Below are 16,329 nucleotides of genomic sequence, written 5' to 3' on the forward strand. Positions count from 1 at the left end.
CATACTCAGGTTACCAACAAGACTCACCTGGCCTGTTATGCCTGCACCAATCTGCAGTGTCTCCCTGTAGCTCTTCCTGTCCCGCCTCCGTTCCTAATTGGACCTTCCTGCTTTATCTAGCTCCTCTCTGCTCTCAGTCTTTGCTCGACATAGTCTCTGCATGGAAGTACAGTACTTCTGGATTCTCTCAGTGTTTTCACAGGTTCTGACGCGGCTTGTACGACTACCCCCTCTGGCTCTTGATCTCGGCACTCCTTGGACAACGCACACTCTGGTAACCCCTTGAACACGGCTTGGACAACGACCTATCTCCACTCTCCACTCCCTGACTTCGGCGAGGCATCCTTCACTCTATCTCTACAACCGGTACCGGCAAGTATTGTCTACCTTACTACACCTGGCCTGGCAACGCTTCATACCACACTCCGGACACACTCCCTTTGCTGCGGGTGCGTGTATTACCACTTCCCCCTTCAGCTCAGGGGATGGGTCTGGTCTGCGGGCAGCACCGACGTAACAAACCCCACCTGAGGGTAGCCTATTCAGGGGAGGTTATCTCCATGTATGCTGCAAAGTCCCAGAGCTGCCCTATTTCAGCACCTAGAGGACAGTGATGGTATCACAATATAAATATATATATATATGTATTTATATAATATACACTCTGCTGTTCACACAACTTTTAAGCACAGCATGGGATTAGATGCAAAGCCAGTCAAATCACTTACAGATAGCTGTCTCGACCATTATGGGTCTCATCAGTGGGAGGTTGGTTGTACTGGCTTTGCAATTTTCAAGGCAGAGCATTCGCTTATAAGGGTTCAATGTAAAAATGGATTTGAGACAAAAGGTGTAGCTGAGGTCAACATTGTGTGCAATTTGCATGTCATTTCCCACAATCCCTTGCTGCAGAGGAAGCACTGTATGCTAGGTGATAATGGCGAAAGGCAGGGTTGCAGGCCTGTATAAGACATATATACAGGCATACCCCGCTTTAAGTACACTCACTTTAAGTACACTCGCGAGTAAGTACATATCGCCCAATAGGCAAACGGCAGCTCACGCATGCGCCTGTCATCATGTCCTGAACAGCAATACCGGCTCCCTACATGTACCGAAGCTGTGCGCAAGCAGGGAGACTATAGAGCCTGTTACAAATGCGTTATTTACATCAGTTATGCACGTATATGACGATTGCAGTACAGTACATGCATCGATAAGTGGGAAAAGGTAGTGCTTCACTTTAAGTACATTTTCGCTTTACATACATGCTCTGGTCCCATTGCGTACGTTAATGCGGGGTATGCCTGTATATATATGTGTAAGTAAACATACAATACCGTTTTTACGCAAAATCAGGGACAGCACTCAGGTAAGTCAGGTGAAATCGTTTTGTATTGAAACAAAATGACACTGGAAACCGACGTTTTCGGTCCCATAAACGGGACCTTTCTCAAGGTGGTGCCGTTTGTGGGACCGAAACATCGTTTTTCAGTATCATTTTGTTTCAATACAAAACTCTTGCACCTGACTTACCCGAGTGCTGTCCCTGATTTCGCGTAAAAATGGTATTGTATGTTTATCAATCATTTATGGAACATATATATATATATATATATATATATATATATATATATATAGATATATATATATAAAATCACATCTGTCTTTGCTCCTTTGATACGTAGACCCCTATGGCTAAAAGGAGGAGGAGCAACAGCATTAGTTAGTGAAAGACATTTGAAGCTTGGATATTTTCTGCACTGCCCGTGGTATTCAATCAAATGTGTGCACTGGGAATACAGTGATTTTGCTTTACAAAGCTCAGTCCCACATAGTGTAATGAATCAATGTTTTAAAAGTGCAGTCCCACTTAGTCAGTCAAACGTATGTCCTGTTTACACTTTTTCTATATGCTTAACTTTTCATTGTCATACCATAGAGTACTTCATTGCAAAATTCTGCTCTTTTTTTGTATAAAATTATTTGCTGGGCTGTGGATTCTTTTTTGCCACCAGAGGGGCCTGCAGTGCATTACATAGCCATGCCTTGCAAGTCCCTTGCCGCAAAGGGGTTAAAAATGTGCACCTTGTGAATTTTCCAAAATACGTATTTGGCACAGATGTAGGCCATTTTATATTCCCCGAAGCCGGAGATTGCAGCGGAAAACAAACCACATGTGTCCCTGGCTGCAGGGAAAGCAGCCGCGGGCAACCCGCAGACAAAGATGAAGCTGCTCGGCTGCCACTTTCCCCGGAACAATGGGAAAAAGCTTCAAGGAAGGTAAGTTGGGCTACAGCTGTGATTAATGTAGTCTTGGTATTGCTAGAGACGTGAAAGTGTTCTCAAAGGCGCTTGTACACAAAAAGTGCTCACTATTCTTAAAATGACAGTGAAGTGCAAAAAATATATGCAATTATTGTGTAAACAATGTAGTGAATAAAAGTAAATGAGATAAAGTTGTCACTGAATGGTAACTGACGGCACAGATGTGAACTGACCCACTGCTGCGGAGATCTGCGCTTGGTCATTGTACCTTTTACATGTGCACTCATACGCTATTCCACTTTAGCTGAGTGCCTATACACGGGGGATATATTTGTTACATCTATCTGTGGATCCTTGATTCACTCACGGTTTTTTACTGACTACATTGCTCTGTAGTTCTATATTGACTCCAGCAAGCACTCCCAGAGGAGACATCAGCACGGATATACCCTACGATCTGTGCAGATGTAGGGAAGGTGCACTTACTGTGTTATACTCTGAGGACATGTATCACTCAGACCTTACCTTACTATAATACAGTACCACAACACCTGCGACCTTTGGTGTCCCCGCATACTTTGGATAACGGGAATGCTATATAGTTCTACTTTTGATCACGTCAAGCACTCCTCATAGACATCGGCACTGATATAATCCCACGATCTGTGCTGATGCAGGGAAGGTGCTTCCGAGTCCTCGTGTCAGATTCTGTTCCTGAATGAACTAACAAGGCTAGAGTACAACAGGGGGAGCGCCAATACTGTATACACCTGTTGGCCGGCAATACTTGCATATCAGCGATCCATCCGGCATACGCTGAACGCTCTCCGCTCACTCAATATATGACTAAGAACACTGTAAGGGATTGGCGGACGGCACGAACACGAAAAAAGGCACTCAAAACTCACCGGGTAGGGTCAAAAAATAAAAAAATATTTATTAAATTACATGGTTAAAAAAACATACTGGGGACAAAACAAAGGGGTTCTCCTCCCACACGCTTCACGCTCTTATATCGCTTTCTCAAGGAGGGACATGTGAGGAATGAAGTAGAGATCTGAATCAAGGATGACCCCTATACATTGGGCTTGAGTTGTTGAGGAGATTGTGGTGTTATTGACAGTGAGGGAGTGTTGGTCTAGCGGTGGCAGTGGAAGGGGGAAATAATATGAATTCTCTTTTGGACATGTTTAGCTTCAGTTAGCAGTGAGACATCCAGGAGATTGCAGAAAGACAGTTGGAGACATGGGACAGGAGAGAGGGGGAGAGATAAGGGTAGGAGAGATATATTTGGGTGTCATCCGCATAAAGATGATACTGAAAGTCAAAAGATTGTATTAGTTCACCAAGAGAAGAGGTGTAGTGAGAAGAGTAGAGGGCCAAGGACTCCAATAGAAAGAGGGAGCCTTGTGTGACTTCAACAGAAAGAGGGAGTGAGAAGAGACACCAGAAAAGGAAACCCTGAAGGAGTGGTTGGATAGGTAGGACGTGAGCCAAAGGAAGGCTGCGTCATGGGGACCAATGGAGTGGAAAATATTTAGGAGAAGGGAGTGATCCGACAGTATCAAAGGCAGCAGAGAGATCCAGGAGAATTAGTATGAAGAAATTACCCTTAGATTTAGCTGTGCATAGGTCATTGGTCACTTTTGTTGGTGCTGTCTCAGTAAAGTGTAGAAGACAGAAACCAGATTGTAAAGAGTAAAGTAAAGAGCTAGAGGAAAGAAAATGAGTCAGGCGGTTGTATACAAGTCACTCAAGTAGCTTGGAGGCAAAGGGGAGCAGAGAGATAGGGCGATAGTTAGAGGGCAGGATGAGTCAAGTAAGGTTTTCTTGAGAAGGGGTGTGATGAGTGCATGTTTGAAAGAACACGTGTGCCAGAGACGAAAAAGAGGTGAGTGAGGATGGGGCTTAGTGTACCAGAGAGGGTGTGGATGAGATGTGAGAGAATAGGATCAATGGGGCAGGATGTGGGGCAAGCTGAGAGAAGCGTTGAGGCCTTATCCTCGGTCACAGGCGAAAATGAGCTGAGAGTCGATTTAGGCATGCGAGGGGAGATAGGGCTTACCTGTGGAGTTTTATACAAAGAGATGTCGCATCTGAGATACTTAATATTGTCTCTGAAGTAGGTGGCGAGGTCTCGGGCCGTCAGGGTGGACAGGGATGTAGTTGGGCAGAGAAGGAAGTTAAAGTGGCAAATAGGTGTTGAGGGTTGGAGGACAAAGTTTATATGAGTGAAGAGAAGTAGGTTTGCTTGGCAATGGAGAGGACAGTGTTGTAGGAGGGAGCATACATTTATTGTGGAGGAAGTCTGCTTTCGAGCAGGATGTCCTCCTGAAATGTTCTACAGTGTGTGAGCACTTTTGGAGGTAGCGGGTGGAAGGTGTGTGCCATGGTTGTGGTTGGAGCAGTCGTCTTTAAGTCTGATGATAGTATGCTGTTGTATAGACAGGTTGTTTGGTTGGGCCAGGAAAGGGTACAAGTGGGAGTGAGGAGAGGTTGTAGAGATGTTGAAAATTGGACAGGGTCTGGGTTATGTAGGTTTCTGCACGTGCGTGTGGAAGTTTGTGTTGTAGAAGGTGCATAAGGTAGAGTGTGGTTAAAGGTTAAGAGGTGATGATCAGACAGAGGAAACTGTGTTTTAGAGGTAGAGAGAGACGAAGCAGGAGAAAACCAGGAGTGGCCATTACACTGGTTAGGAGAGGTGGTCAACTAGGAGAAACCATAAGAGTAAGTTAGAGACAGAGGATGGCAGCTGAGGTGGCATTGGTATTGCCAATAGGTATGTTAAAGTATCCCAGTATGACAGTATGTGTGTCAGAAGAGAGAAAGTGAGGGAGCCAGGTTGCAAAGTTGTAAAAAAAAATTGGGATGTAGGTCCAGGGGAACGATAGATGACAGCGACCCAGAGGGAAATGGGGGAGGGGGGAGAAGAGATGGACAGCGTGGACTTTGATGGATGAGGAGAGGGGTGTGTGGCTGAGGTAGAGACCACTGTAGGAGAGTGTGGCAGGAGAGGTAGTGTCTAGGGAAGTGGGGGTGGAGCCAGAATTCTGTAATGGCTAGAAGGTTGAGTTTGTTGCACAAACCCCGTGTTCCATAGGGCAGGGGTGCGCAAACTTTTTTTTGCTGCGCCCCCCGTCTGCTCTCCTTCAATGTTGCGCCCCCCTTACCTCGCATGGCGTCATTTGACGTTACCATGACGCCGCGTTGCCATGGTCACGCATCCTGAAGCCGGCTGAATCTCGGTAAGTAGAGGTTGCAGAGGCCTTGCGCGGTCCCCCAGCATTTAATTTGAATAGCTTGAGGAAGCGTGCGGGACCTCTGCAAAAGCCCGCGCCCCCCCAAAAAAATCTCGCACCCCCCAGTTTGTGCACCGCTGCCGTAGGGCATGGGAAAAGGGTAGTGAAGGGAGAGGTGTAATGGAGAGGAGATTGGAGTGATCAGCAGTGAGGAGACTTTTGGGTAGGGAGTGGGACACAAGAGGATTGTTGTGTGGACTCAACTCTCTTAGGCTGCGTCCATAGAGCCTCAGCCCACGCTCCTCCGTGCTGACGCTCGCCTGCCCAGTCAGGAGCAATCCCATGGACTGGCAGGCGAGCCAGCGTGCGCGATCGGGAGGCGGGGCTGTGACGTCACTGGCGCACCGACGTCAACGTCACGGCGCCGTTGCTTTGCTGTGATTGGAGGTTTTCAGCCGACAGCGCACTGAGAAACAGGCTCGGCTGTCGGCTGAAAATCCCAACGCCTCAGCACGCCTGCGGACACTCGCGTGAGCCCCCTCTAAAGACATCCTCATTGAGGATGCAGGGGCTCAGCGCGGCTTCCCCTACTATGGACGTAGACTAAAGCACGCAACAGTATTTTTCTCCTTCAGCTTCAGCTTACAAAACTAGTCACCTTTTCCTCATCCTGATCACTCTGGTCTTTAATGGAAGCTTTTCAATCAACGTTACAAATGACACCTTATTTTTCTGTAGATATATGCCCGAGTATTTTCATTTCACATTATTTTTCTGCTAGATATATGCCCATGTTTTTCATACCGTCCAACTATACCCATTCAGCACGTACACTACATGTTTTTGGGTCCTGTTACACCAGTTTTTTTGTGTGTGTGGCAAGCTGCATAGAAATTGCTTATACTTGCCTCCCCCATCCAGTACAATGGAATGGGATATTTGGTCGTAACTGTCTCGCCGCGACTTAGCGTCCCCGCATGCGTTTAGCTGCAAACAGACCCTCTGCCGCCGGACGCTTCTACGAGAAGGTACATTTAGGGGTATGGGGTTAACTTTAGGGGTTTTAGTGGTTGGGGTCAAGGGTTAACTTTAACGGTTTTAGCTGTTAGGGCAGGGAATTTTAGGGGATTTAACGGTTCAGGTACTGGGTTAAGGTTTTTAGGGTTGGACTAGCATGGAGTATTAATAAGGGGTTAAGGTCAGGGTTTTACAGACATCACCTTGGTGGCAAAATGTCGCTGCAGCGAGGCGAGTAGCGGCTAAACGCCGATAGTCACTGGGTCCCAGGCGCAACGGCCTCAACCACAATGTCCTAGACTGCCCTTAACGACAGTGTTACTTATTTGTATGTGCAAAATGGTGGAGGATCTGGTATTTTCGCTTCACTAGTTTTCTACTACAGTAGTTACACGCCTGAGTATTTTCCTGCCCCATTGTTTTTCTGATAGAGACTTGGGACGCGTGTATTTTATTGGTAGGGAATGGCTTTGTGCGCCTCGGCAGCTTTACCGAGCAGCAGGGATCTTCGTGCATTTGCGTACGTGACATCTGGATAAGTGACCGCCAGTAAGGTCTGGGTGGATAGTGGCGTGTGGCGTGCAGAGGTCTTCCTAGATTCCCACCCCCACAAAAAAAGTAATCGCAAAACATATCACGTGATTAAACGGGCATCTAATAACCCCCCCCTCTCGGGGGGTTTGCAGCAATCAACCCGCTGTGCGCGAGACCGACCGGCCGGCGCGAGAACACCTCCTCCAGCTGCTGTGCGCGCGCGCGCCAATAGAACTCCGCCCCCAACTTAAAAAAAAAAGTTATCCTCCCTTTAACCCTATCGGGCGCTGGATAGAACACTCCTGGCGCATCTTGTTACAAGTCGTTGCTTCATTTTGGTTGAGGCGGGAAAGGGGGTTAAACGTGGGACTGCGGTGGCAGCGATCCACAGCCCGGCACCGGAAGTACCTCGGAACGGTGGCGGATCGGGTGCTTGCGCGCGCCAGTGAGAGAGAGAGAGCGCGTACGCGTTGCGTTGACTCTGGGCATCTGCAACCTAAACTAATAGGCGAGATTAGGAGAGCAGGGTGCGCTGCAACCCGGACTGTGCCAGAGCAGGGAGCAACCCTGATAGTGATAAAGTAGGACGGGGCAGTGAGGGAGAGACAGGGGGAGCGCTGTTTCCGGTTGTTATTTTTTTTCCTACCCTATGGTTTGTATTTTGTTGTATGAAGTAGAAGTAGTGTGAGCAGGGACGGGGGAGCTGCAGCCCCAGTATGCATTCGGATTGCAGGCTGGGATGGAGACAGGGGGGATGGTGAGCAGGCAGCTCGCCCTCGTTGTTTCAGGCTGCGTTCTCTCTCTGCTGGTCAGGAGTGCGGGGGCACAGAAAGGTGAGTGGGGAGATAGAGCTGAAAACACAATGCTGGGGGGAGGAGAAGGGTGGTATGTAGCTCCACATGTGTGTGATGAGTCAGTCCAGGTTGTAATCTCCCCACACACAAGATTTGGTAGGGGGGGGGAGTGCAAACTCAGGGCTGGCTGAGCGGTCCCTGTGATCTTGAGCCATTTGGGTCACAGAAAGTGACCACTATAAACATGCTAGGACTGTCTTCTTCTTTCAGGACTATGTCATCACTTTACTACTAGGCATGCTAGTCCAGTGTTTGTTTGTCTCCGAATGAAGTTACCAAAGAGAAGTAGGATGATTTGGTACTTTTAATCCTAATGATTACTCGACTCTAGAGTAAGAGACCAGATTACCAGGCACATGCATCCTCATTGCATTGTTTTTGTGGGGGAGGAAGCCTGAGGCTTGCACACTTTTCTCTGCCAGGGGGCACTGCCAAGTATTATTTAACCCCTTTGTTGCCAGAGGTATTGCCCAACTCCCGAAAAGGTCCTCCTACAAATACACGACCTATTATTAGTAGAGTGCTACCAGTCAGTGGTGCCCCTCTCCCCCGAAGTGTCCTGCTGTGGGGTGCCAAGTGATGCAGAAGTCATTCTCTGCTGGATTGGTCTGCAGCATGTTGCAGAAAATGCACACACTCTCACTTCCAGGGGGTGTCCAATCTCTGCACTGTTAAGATGTCTGCAACGTGATGCTTAACCCCATCACTAGTGGAGAAGCCGGTGTATGTTGTACAGTACAGGGTAATTTAGCATGAGGGTTCTGCATATTGCTTAACTGTGCCAAGATAAATTAGTTGGCGTCCCTTCCTTAACAGTGATTGAAATATCCAAATCTCATCTTGTTTCCTCTGTGTATGTGTTTTTACATTTTTGAAGCAACAGTTTAGTAGCAAGTATACTGCCCTTGAAGAAGTTCAGTTTTGCTAAAATCTCAAACAATTCTCTCTTTGACCTTGAGCAAGTCGCTTGCCTCAGGCACCAAAATTAAATTGTAAGTTCTTAAGTGCGAGGGATTTATTGTTTTCAAAATACATATGCAGCTCTGCGCTGTACAGTATAAGGAAAACACATTTGCCTGTAATATCCACAGTGCTTCACTGTGCACACACTAGAATATAGAGAATTATAATATAATGCATGCATCAAGCATAAAAATATACATTGAGAAATGAATCCCTTGCTGAAGAGCCTGCACCATCACCAATTGGTAAGAAAGAAATGCTTGCAAATACAGGTTATGGCTCTATTTATTGTATCTGTCTCTAGCACTGCGTTTTTCAACCAGGGTTCCTAGGAACCCTTGGGTTCCCCGGCCATCCCTGAAGGGATCCCTGAAATGTTCTTGTCATTTGAAAATTGTATCAAATACAGAAGAATTTACAATGCATCTATCTGATCACAGAGTTGCTATTAGAGACGGTTGGGGGTTTCACTTGGGGTTCCTTAACCAAAAAAGGTTGGAAACCACTGCTCTAGCAGTATGTGTCATAATGATCTATTCCTAGAGAGAATTTTGGAACCATCCACCCACATCAGAAGATTTAAATCGTTTTATGCCTCCTCCCAAGTCTTAAGAGTGAGAATACCTCCTTTTCCGTTAATGGTTTTACTGTCTGCTTCCCCAGCTCTTCTAAGTGATTAAAAAATTGCACTTTGTCTAAATTTGTGATTTTGAAGTATGTAGGTGGTCATTTCTTTAGTATTTATATCTATTTTTTCTTGTAAGAGAAGTTATTTAGATGTTTCAGGTTCACTGTGTCAGATGGTTTGGAGTCTTGAAGTGTCAGAACTAGTTGCAAATTGCTACAGCAGCATTTGAGAGAGGGTTGACCAAGATCACAACAGAAGGGAGCTTTCGCCTCCTTTGATTTTGTGTGGATTTATTTGTACTGTTTGTTTTTCTCGGCTAAATCCTAGAATCCCTGTTTGCGCCTGTCCACATTTAGCAGTGTGGCATTTTTGTTAGGCGATTACAGTACATTTTTTTTTTAAATTGTAGCACTTGGATGCAATGGAACTGTATTCTATTTACACCCCATTCTTTTAGGTAAAAAAAGACAAGTAGTTGGCAAATTGAAATGGAAATTTAAAAAAAAAGTACTGTAAAAAAAACATTTTTTATTTTGTTTCTGCAGATGTTCCACACATTTCACTGTTTGATCATGATAGAAATCACAATAGGGACTTTGGTCTGTTTGAACAAATATGGAGTGTGTGCTGCTTGCAGTCCAATGACTTTACACCTTAACAGTACACGTGGTTTGGATGATTGCCTGTATCTTCTTTTCTGACCTGCCCTGATTACCTAATAATCAAGTTTAGTTCAAATGTTCTTGTTTTACAAACAATTGCCCAGTGTATAGTTCTCTGGTCTCTGCTTCATCAAGTATTTAATTCTAGGTAGATTGTGTTGCAGCAGTGGTTATAGCCCGATGCCCTTTCAGCACGTGCACTAAGCAAGCGAGTATTGTACGTTTCCTCCTCCCAACTATTTTTGAATGGGACGCTTGGTTTATTTGAAAACCAGATTTATCTCAATGTCTATCTTTCCTGGTAAAATATTTTAAAATAAATATAAATACATTTTGTCTCTAAACTAATTAAGGAGAACATGCAGCCCATCTGGTGGTCTATAAGCGCTTCTTAAGTCTTCTGATTTTAGTTTAGGATTTCCTCCGCGTTTACTGTATGTTGCATGCTTTTATTCATAGAAATGAGTGGTAGATAAGAGCAACGAGGTCATCTCCTCTGTTCGGGCTGTTTACTTGATATGAAACATTACTTGAACTGCCGTATATTTAGACTGGTTAAATTAAACCGAACGTGCATTTAAAACTATACCACAATGTAAACTAATTTTGGTACATAATACGGAAAGGCTGAGTTTGGAAATGTCTTTGTAGTCTTTGGTGTCACTGCTTCTACATGGAGTCTGTCCCTGTTTTATGAGAAATACTTTCCCCAAATTTGAAATTTGCCTTGAGTTTACCAGCCTCCTCCAGCTTTGTCATGATATCCTGATTTCAAGTGTTTTTTTTTTTTTGTGTGTGTTTTTCATTGAAAAATGCCTTTCTTATTAATAAATTTTAGGTTCTGAAAATATTTTCATTGCCCCAATCCTTCTTCTCCTCCCCCCCCCCCCTCCATGTGTCCCTTCCCCAAAACTTAATCACTTCTGACACCTATGGTACATAAATATATTTTTTGTTGCGTCAAAGGTTTACATACATCTACGTATAATGTTTCTGTTGGTCCAACGAAAATACTAGCACCTGCAAATAGTACCATTTATGGGATAGATGAAAAATGGTATTGAGTTTGTTAATTTGCTTACAGTGAATATGAAGGTCAGATGTGCATGTAAAGTGTGGGTGTGATCCTTTCCGATAGGGTGAGGTAGTTTTATTTACAAATGCTTTACCAGGAAATATACATTAAGATATGGATCTCCTATTCAAGCATGTTCTGTGAGTGAGTGCTGTCATAGTGTGACTGATGATATACAATGTTTTACTTTATATAGCGGTTTTCTTCCAATGGGATAAAAAGCACTTCACTCTTACATTATAGTGCGTAGTACACAGCATAGGAATTTTTACAGGCACAGTCCCTGCCCAGATAAGCTAACAATCTGTTTCTGAGGCACATGGAGATAAAGTGACTTGCCAAAGGGCACAAGGTGCTGACAGCGGAAATTGAACCAGGTTCCCCTGCTTCAAACTGTGTCATTGTTTACAGAGTCAGTGCTTTTACTCACTGAGATGTTCATCTCTTCCCACTTTCTCATTAACCACCCCTGGAAGGCCACTTTGGCAGGCAGCAGGTTTATTTATGGTTTTGAGTATCCCTTTAGGGCCTCGTCCATAGTGAATGTGTGCGTGCGTGTGCTCATCTGCAGCAGGAGAGATTTCTGCCCTGCAGGCAGTGGCGACCGGGAGGCGTGTCGAGTGGGACGCGACCGTGACGTCACGGAGCTGGTTCGCCCTCATTGGGCGAACCACTAAAGACAATGTTGCCTCGCCGCGCATTGGCCTCAATTGGTTAGCTTTTGGCGCAAGCGACATCGCTCGTGCCATAGCAACCACTATGGAGGCAGCCTAAGCCTGATATGCAGAAATCTTCATTGTTGGACAACTTCAACCTTGACCTGTTGTAGGATGACTGCATTAAATCAAGATCTCACAAGCAGTTCCTTCGGTACCTATTGTGTAGGTCGGCATTCATTTGTTCTTTTTTTTATGTTCTGTTTGTCGTTCTCCCATTATACCACGCTGAGGAAAATGTTGGCGCTTTATAAATATAAGATACATTTCAATATATCGAGCGGAAAGATAGACAGGAGGAAGCCAATGCTCTCTAAAAAGAACATTGCTGTCCATCTGAAGTTCATCAAAGAGCACATAGATGATCCACGACTTCTGGAACAATGTTCTCTGGACAGACGAGTCAAAGGTAGAACTATTGGCTTCAATGAGAAACATTATGTTTGGCGAAAACCAAACACTGCGTTCGAACAGAAGAACCTCCTCCCAACCATCAAGCACGGTGGTGTGAGTCTGATGATTTGGGGCTGCTTTGCTGCCTCAGTACCTGGACGGCTTGCCATCATTGACACACAATGCAGAATTCATGGTTATCAGAAGATTCTAGAGGAGTATGTCAGGCCATCTATCCGTGAGCTGCGCTGAAACGAAAGTGCGTCATGCAGCAAGACATTGATCCTAAACATACAAGCAGATCTACAAAAGAAGAAGAAATTCTGTTTTAGAGTGGCCTGGTCACAGTCCAGACCTAAACTCCATTGAAATGTTGACGCAGGAACTGATGCAAACTGTAAATGCAAAGAAGCCCTCAAATGCCACTGAGTTTAAGCAGTTCTGTGAGGCGGAATGGGCCAAAATTCCTCAAAACCGACGAGAGACGGACCAGCATTTACAGGATACGCTTACTTGAAGTCATTGCTGCTCAAGGGGGTGCCTCTAGGTACTGACTCTAAAGGTTCACATACTTTTTCACGCATGGATATTGAATGTTTAATAATTTGTGGATAAATAAATGTTTGAAAAAGTATCATGGTTTTTGTCAATTGTTTGATCAGGTTATCTTTATTAGGATTTAGATTAAGGTCTAATAACATTTTAGGTTTGAAATATGTGGAAATCTTAAGTGGTTCACAAACTTATTTTTCTCTCTCGACACTTTGTTGGTCCATTTTCAACTACTCCCTCTCCCTTCTTTGTTACTACATGGATAAAGCATTAATAATGCATTGAGACAATCAGGTTATGGTATTGTAAAGGTGTGAAATCCTTCAAGGTACAGGGGAGGGGGTTGTCCATTTTTAAATTGTCAGAACTTTTATTTGGTTTTGCTCACAATACAGAACAAGCAATAGGTACATAATCTTGTGTGGTTTCACAGTATTTGTACTGCAAAAATAAAGAGACTGGCTGGGTCTGGGAGTCTTGCTTGTACAGCATGTGCATTGCTGTAAGATACAAAACATAGTTGTCATGTATAAAGAAAGTAGGACGGACAAATTTTAAACTATAGCCCTGACAGTTTTGGCAGACCTCCTAATGGAAAATGGCCCTTTTACACTTTGAGTCAAGCAAACACAGCTCTTCTCTGCTCCAAACGAAATTTCAGAGAGCTTAACTGATGAGCAAAAGTTAAATCTCTGCACCCTGAAGGTTTTTCCCAGTGTCTCTTTTGTGAACGCCGATGATCCAAATAGTGAAAATGAGACCCTCACATAGTCCAGTATCTAGGAGAACATTGCTCAACACAACTGACCTTTTAAACAGATCTGTTAAACTGTATTCATTAAACAGTAGAAGCATGCAGTGAATTGCCAGTCTATACAATGTTACTCATTGCTGTATGACGCTCCAGCTCTGAGCTGTTGTGCTGGGTTTGTGCTTTCTTGGAAGACCAACCAAGCAACTAAATGGACAGTTGTGATTAATTGCTATGGGGTTTTTGTTTGTAAGTAATGGCCTCCTCTTAGTGCTTCCATCCCTCATACTTAACCATTGGGTCAGAATAATTTTGTGAACAGACAAAGTGGAAGTGTAACTTTGAACCACGCTTACAATTTGTGGTCATTTCCCTTGACCTTGCGCTTGCGGGATGCTAAATGAGCAAAATGTATTATTGACTTGGCATTGTGCTATTTGGGCAAGGTTTTGACGGTCTAGTATGTTTTGGCCCTGACTACATTTCTGCCACACAAGTCGACGCCAGGACTACTCCCCGCAGGGCAATCTCGCCGTCGCCATCTTATACCCTTCCATTTTATTTTTCTTCTGTTATTTTGAATTTGTTCTTCACATTGAATTAGTTTTTATTTATATTGAAGAAATATTGCAGTATAGAAATATTCTGTAATACTTGGTTTGCTCTTTGTAGTCGGCAGTTTTAGTTTGTTACGTTTTGGAAAGTAAATTTGGTTACAATCCTACACCAGGATCAAATTACAAAAAGGACACTGATGCATTGAATAAGTTAGAACTATCCCTGTACTATATTTAGCCAGGCCTAGAACGGCACTACATTTTGTTTACAAGTTGCAATCAGCATTTAAAGTATTTATTATTTTTAATTGGGGCATGAGAAATTCCATTGAGATTCGCCAGTTATGGGAAAAATTCACTCCTCTACCACGTGTCGCCCAGAGCAGGAAAAGCTGTACATGCAAAAGAATCACATTGGTGACAGACCGGTCAATTGTTTCCAGAATTGGTTCCCACAAGCTTGCATAATGTTTTGGAACGGCATTGTGAGGTGCAACTTTGGGAAGTAGAGGGAGGGGATTAACAGCTCTGCTACCAATGTGGTTTTTCTGCATCCATGGTCTGTCCAGTAAGCCCTTGCCCCCTGTAACAAACAAATCTACAAGTGTTGTGTTTTTTTTTTTTTTTATCCTATAGTGTCAAAAGTAAAGTCAGAAGCTTCCTTGCTGTTTCTTATGAGATATTTGTGCCGGTACCAGCCTGATCAGTGAAGCATGGATACAGCAAATGGGTGACCTTGTGTGTGTATATAGTATTATCAGACATCTCACACACAGGAAAATTGAAGCATCTAAGACCACCTGGGGCTCATCAGTCCCTCCCCGTGCATGTCTGCCCTGAGGTCCTGTACTGTGCTATGCTGCTGTTTCATTCTACCAAAGAATCTGTGAAACATACCACCCGAGTAGCCCCAAAGGTGTCAGCCAAAGGATGTCACAGTTTGGTAATATTTCAGCTGTTCTATTATATTCTGAAACTCACCAACCCACTCATCCCCTGTACCCAATGTTTAAACCTACACTGCCTATAGATTGTAAGCCCCTTGAGACAGGGCTTCTAATAACACATTGCAGGCCTATCCTACCTCCACTAACACAATTTTAATCCTGTCTGTAAATGTTATCTATGCCCATAATCATATCTCTAACTGTCCATGAAATGTCTGCAAACTGAATGTATAACCTTTGTTCATTCTAATGCAACCATGTATTATTATAACTCTAGCTTTTCCTGTCTGTCTTGTGTGTAACACAGTAATTGTATTTAATTGTAGCTGTTCTCAAACAGACTAAAGTATGTATATCTTTATATAGCGCCATTTATGTACACATACACTTCACAGCAGTAATACAGGCAACGTAATATAACACTGGGAATAAGCGCTTCAGACATGACAGTACATAGGAAAAGGGGTTCCTGCCCCGAAGAGCTTACAATCCAAGTGGTAATTAGGGAGAACCAAGAGACAGGAGGAGGGTGTTCTGGTAAGTGCATCTGCACAGGATCTGTGCATCTGAGATGTTTAGCATCAGTTAGCGGAGCTACCCGTATGCTTAGTTAAAGAGGTGTGTTTTTAGATGGGTCTTAAAGTCGAGAGATGGTGCAGTCGGAAATTCAGGGGAAGGACATTCCAGAGGTGTGGGGGCAGTGAGTGAGAAATATTTTAGGTGGGAGAGGGCTTCAGATAGATAGAAATAGGGTAGGCAGAACGCAAGAGTTGGGTAGGTGTATAGCAAGAAACTAGGGCTGAGATGTAAGGAGGGGCAGAAAGAGCGTATAGCCATAAAAGTGAGGAGGAGAATTTTGCAAGTGATACGGAGTTTAGTTGGAAGCCAGAAGAGGGATTTCAGCAGAGGAGACGCTGAGACAGATTTAGGAGAGTAAAGGGATTCGAGAAGCAGTATTATAGATTGTAGGAGAGACAGGTGAGAGGCAGAAGTCTGGACAGTAGAAGGTTACAATAGTCAAGACGGGAGAGAATGAGAGCCTGCATTATAATTCTTGCGGTAGAGGAACAGAGGAAAGGGTGTATCTTTACAATGTTACAGAGCTAAAAACTACAGGTTTTAGCTACATTGTGAATCTGAGAGGAGAATGTGAGGTAGGAGTCAAATAGGACC

At 44.2% G+C, this 16,329-nt stretch overlaps 1 protein-coding gene across 2 annotated transcripts in view; it reads left to right on the top strand.

The window, feature by feature from the left end:
- The first annotated feature begins 7,300 nt into the window (after nucleotides 1–7,300).
- The window catches only part of DCBLD2 (discoidin, CUB and LCCL domain containing 2), a 58,699-nt gene continuing 49,670 nt past the window's right edge, over nucleotides 7,301–16,329 (top strand). The window contains exon 1 of one of the 2 annotated variants that reach the window (XM_075594066.1): nucleotides 7,301–7,891. In XM_075594066.1, the coding sequence (XP_075450181.1) occupies nucleotides 7,798–7,891 (94 nt within the window). In that variant the 5' untranslated portion in view covers nucleotides 7,301–7,797. Of the gene's footprint in view, nucleotides 7,892–14,878; nucleotides 15,153–16,329 lie in introns of those variants that run through there. The other variant, XM_075594067.1, reaches the window with a different exon arrangement.

Source organism: Ascaphus truei, chromosome 3 (genome assembly GCF_040206685.1).
Source record: "Ascaphus truei isolate aAscTru1 chromosome 3, aAscTru1.hap1, whole genome shotgun sequence".
In the NCBI taxonomy this organism is placed as follows: domain Eukaryota; kingdom Metazoa; phylum Chordata; class Amphibia; order Anura; family Ascaphidae; genus Ascaphus; species Ascaphus truei.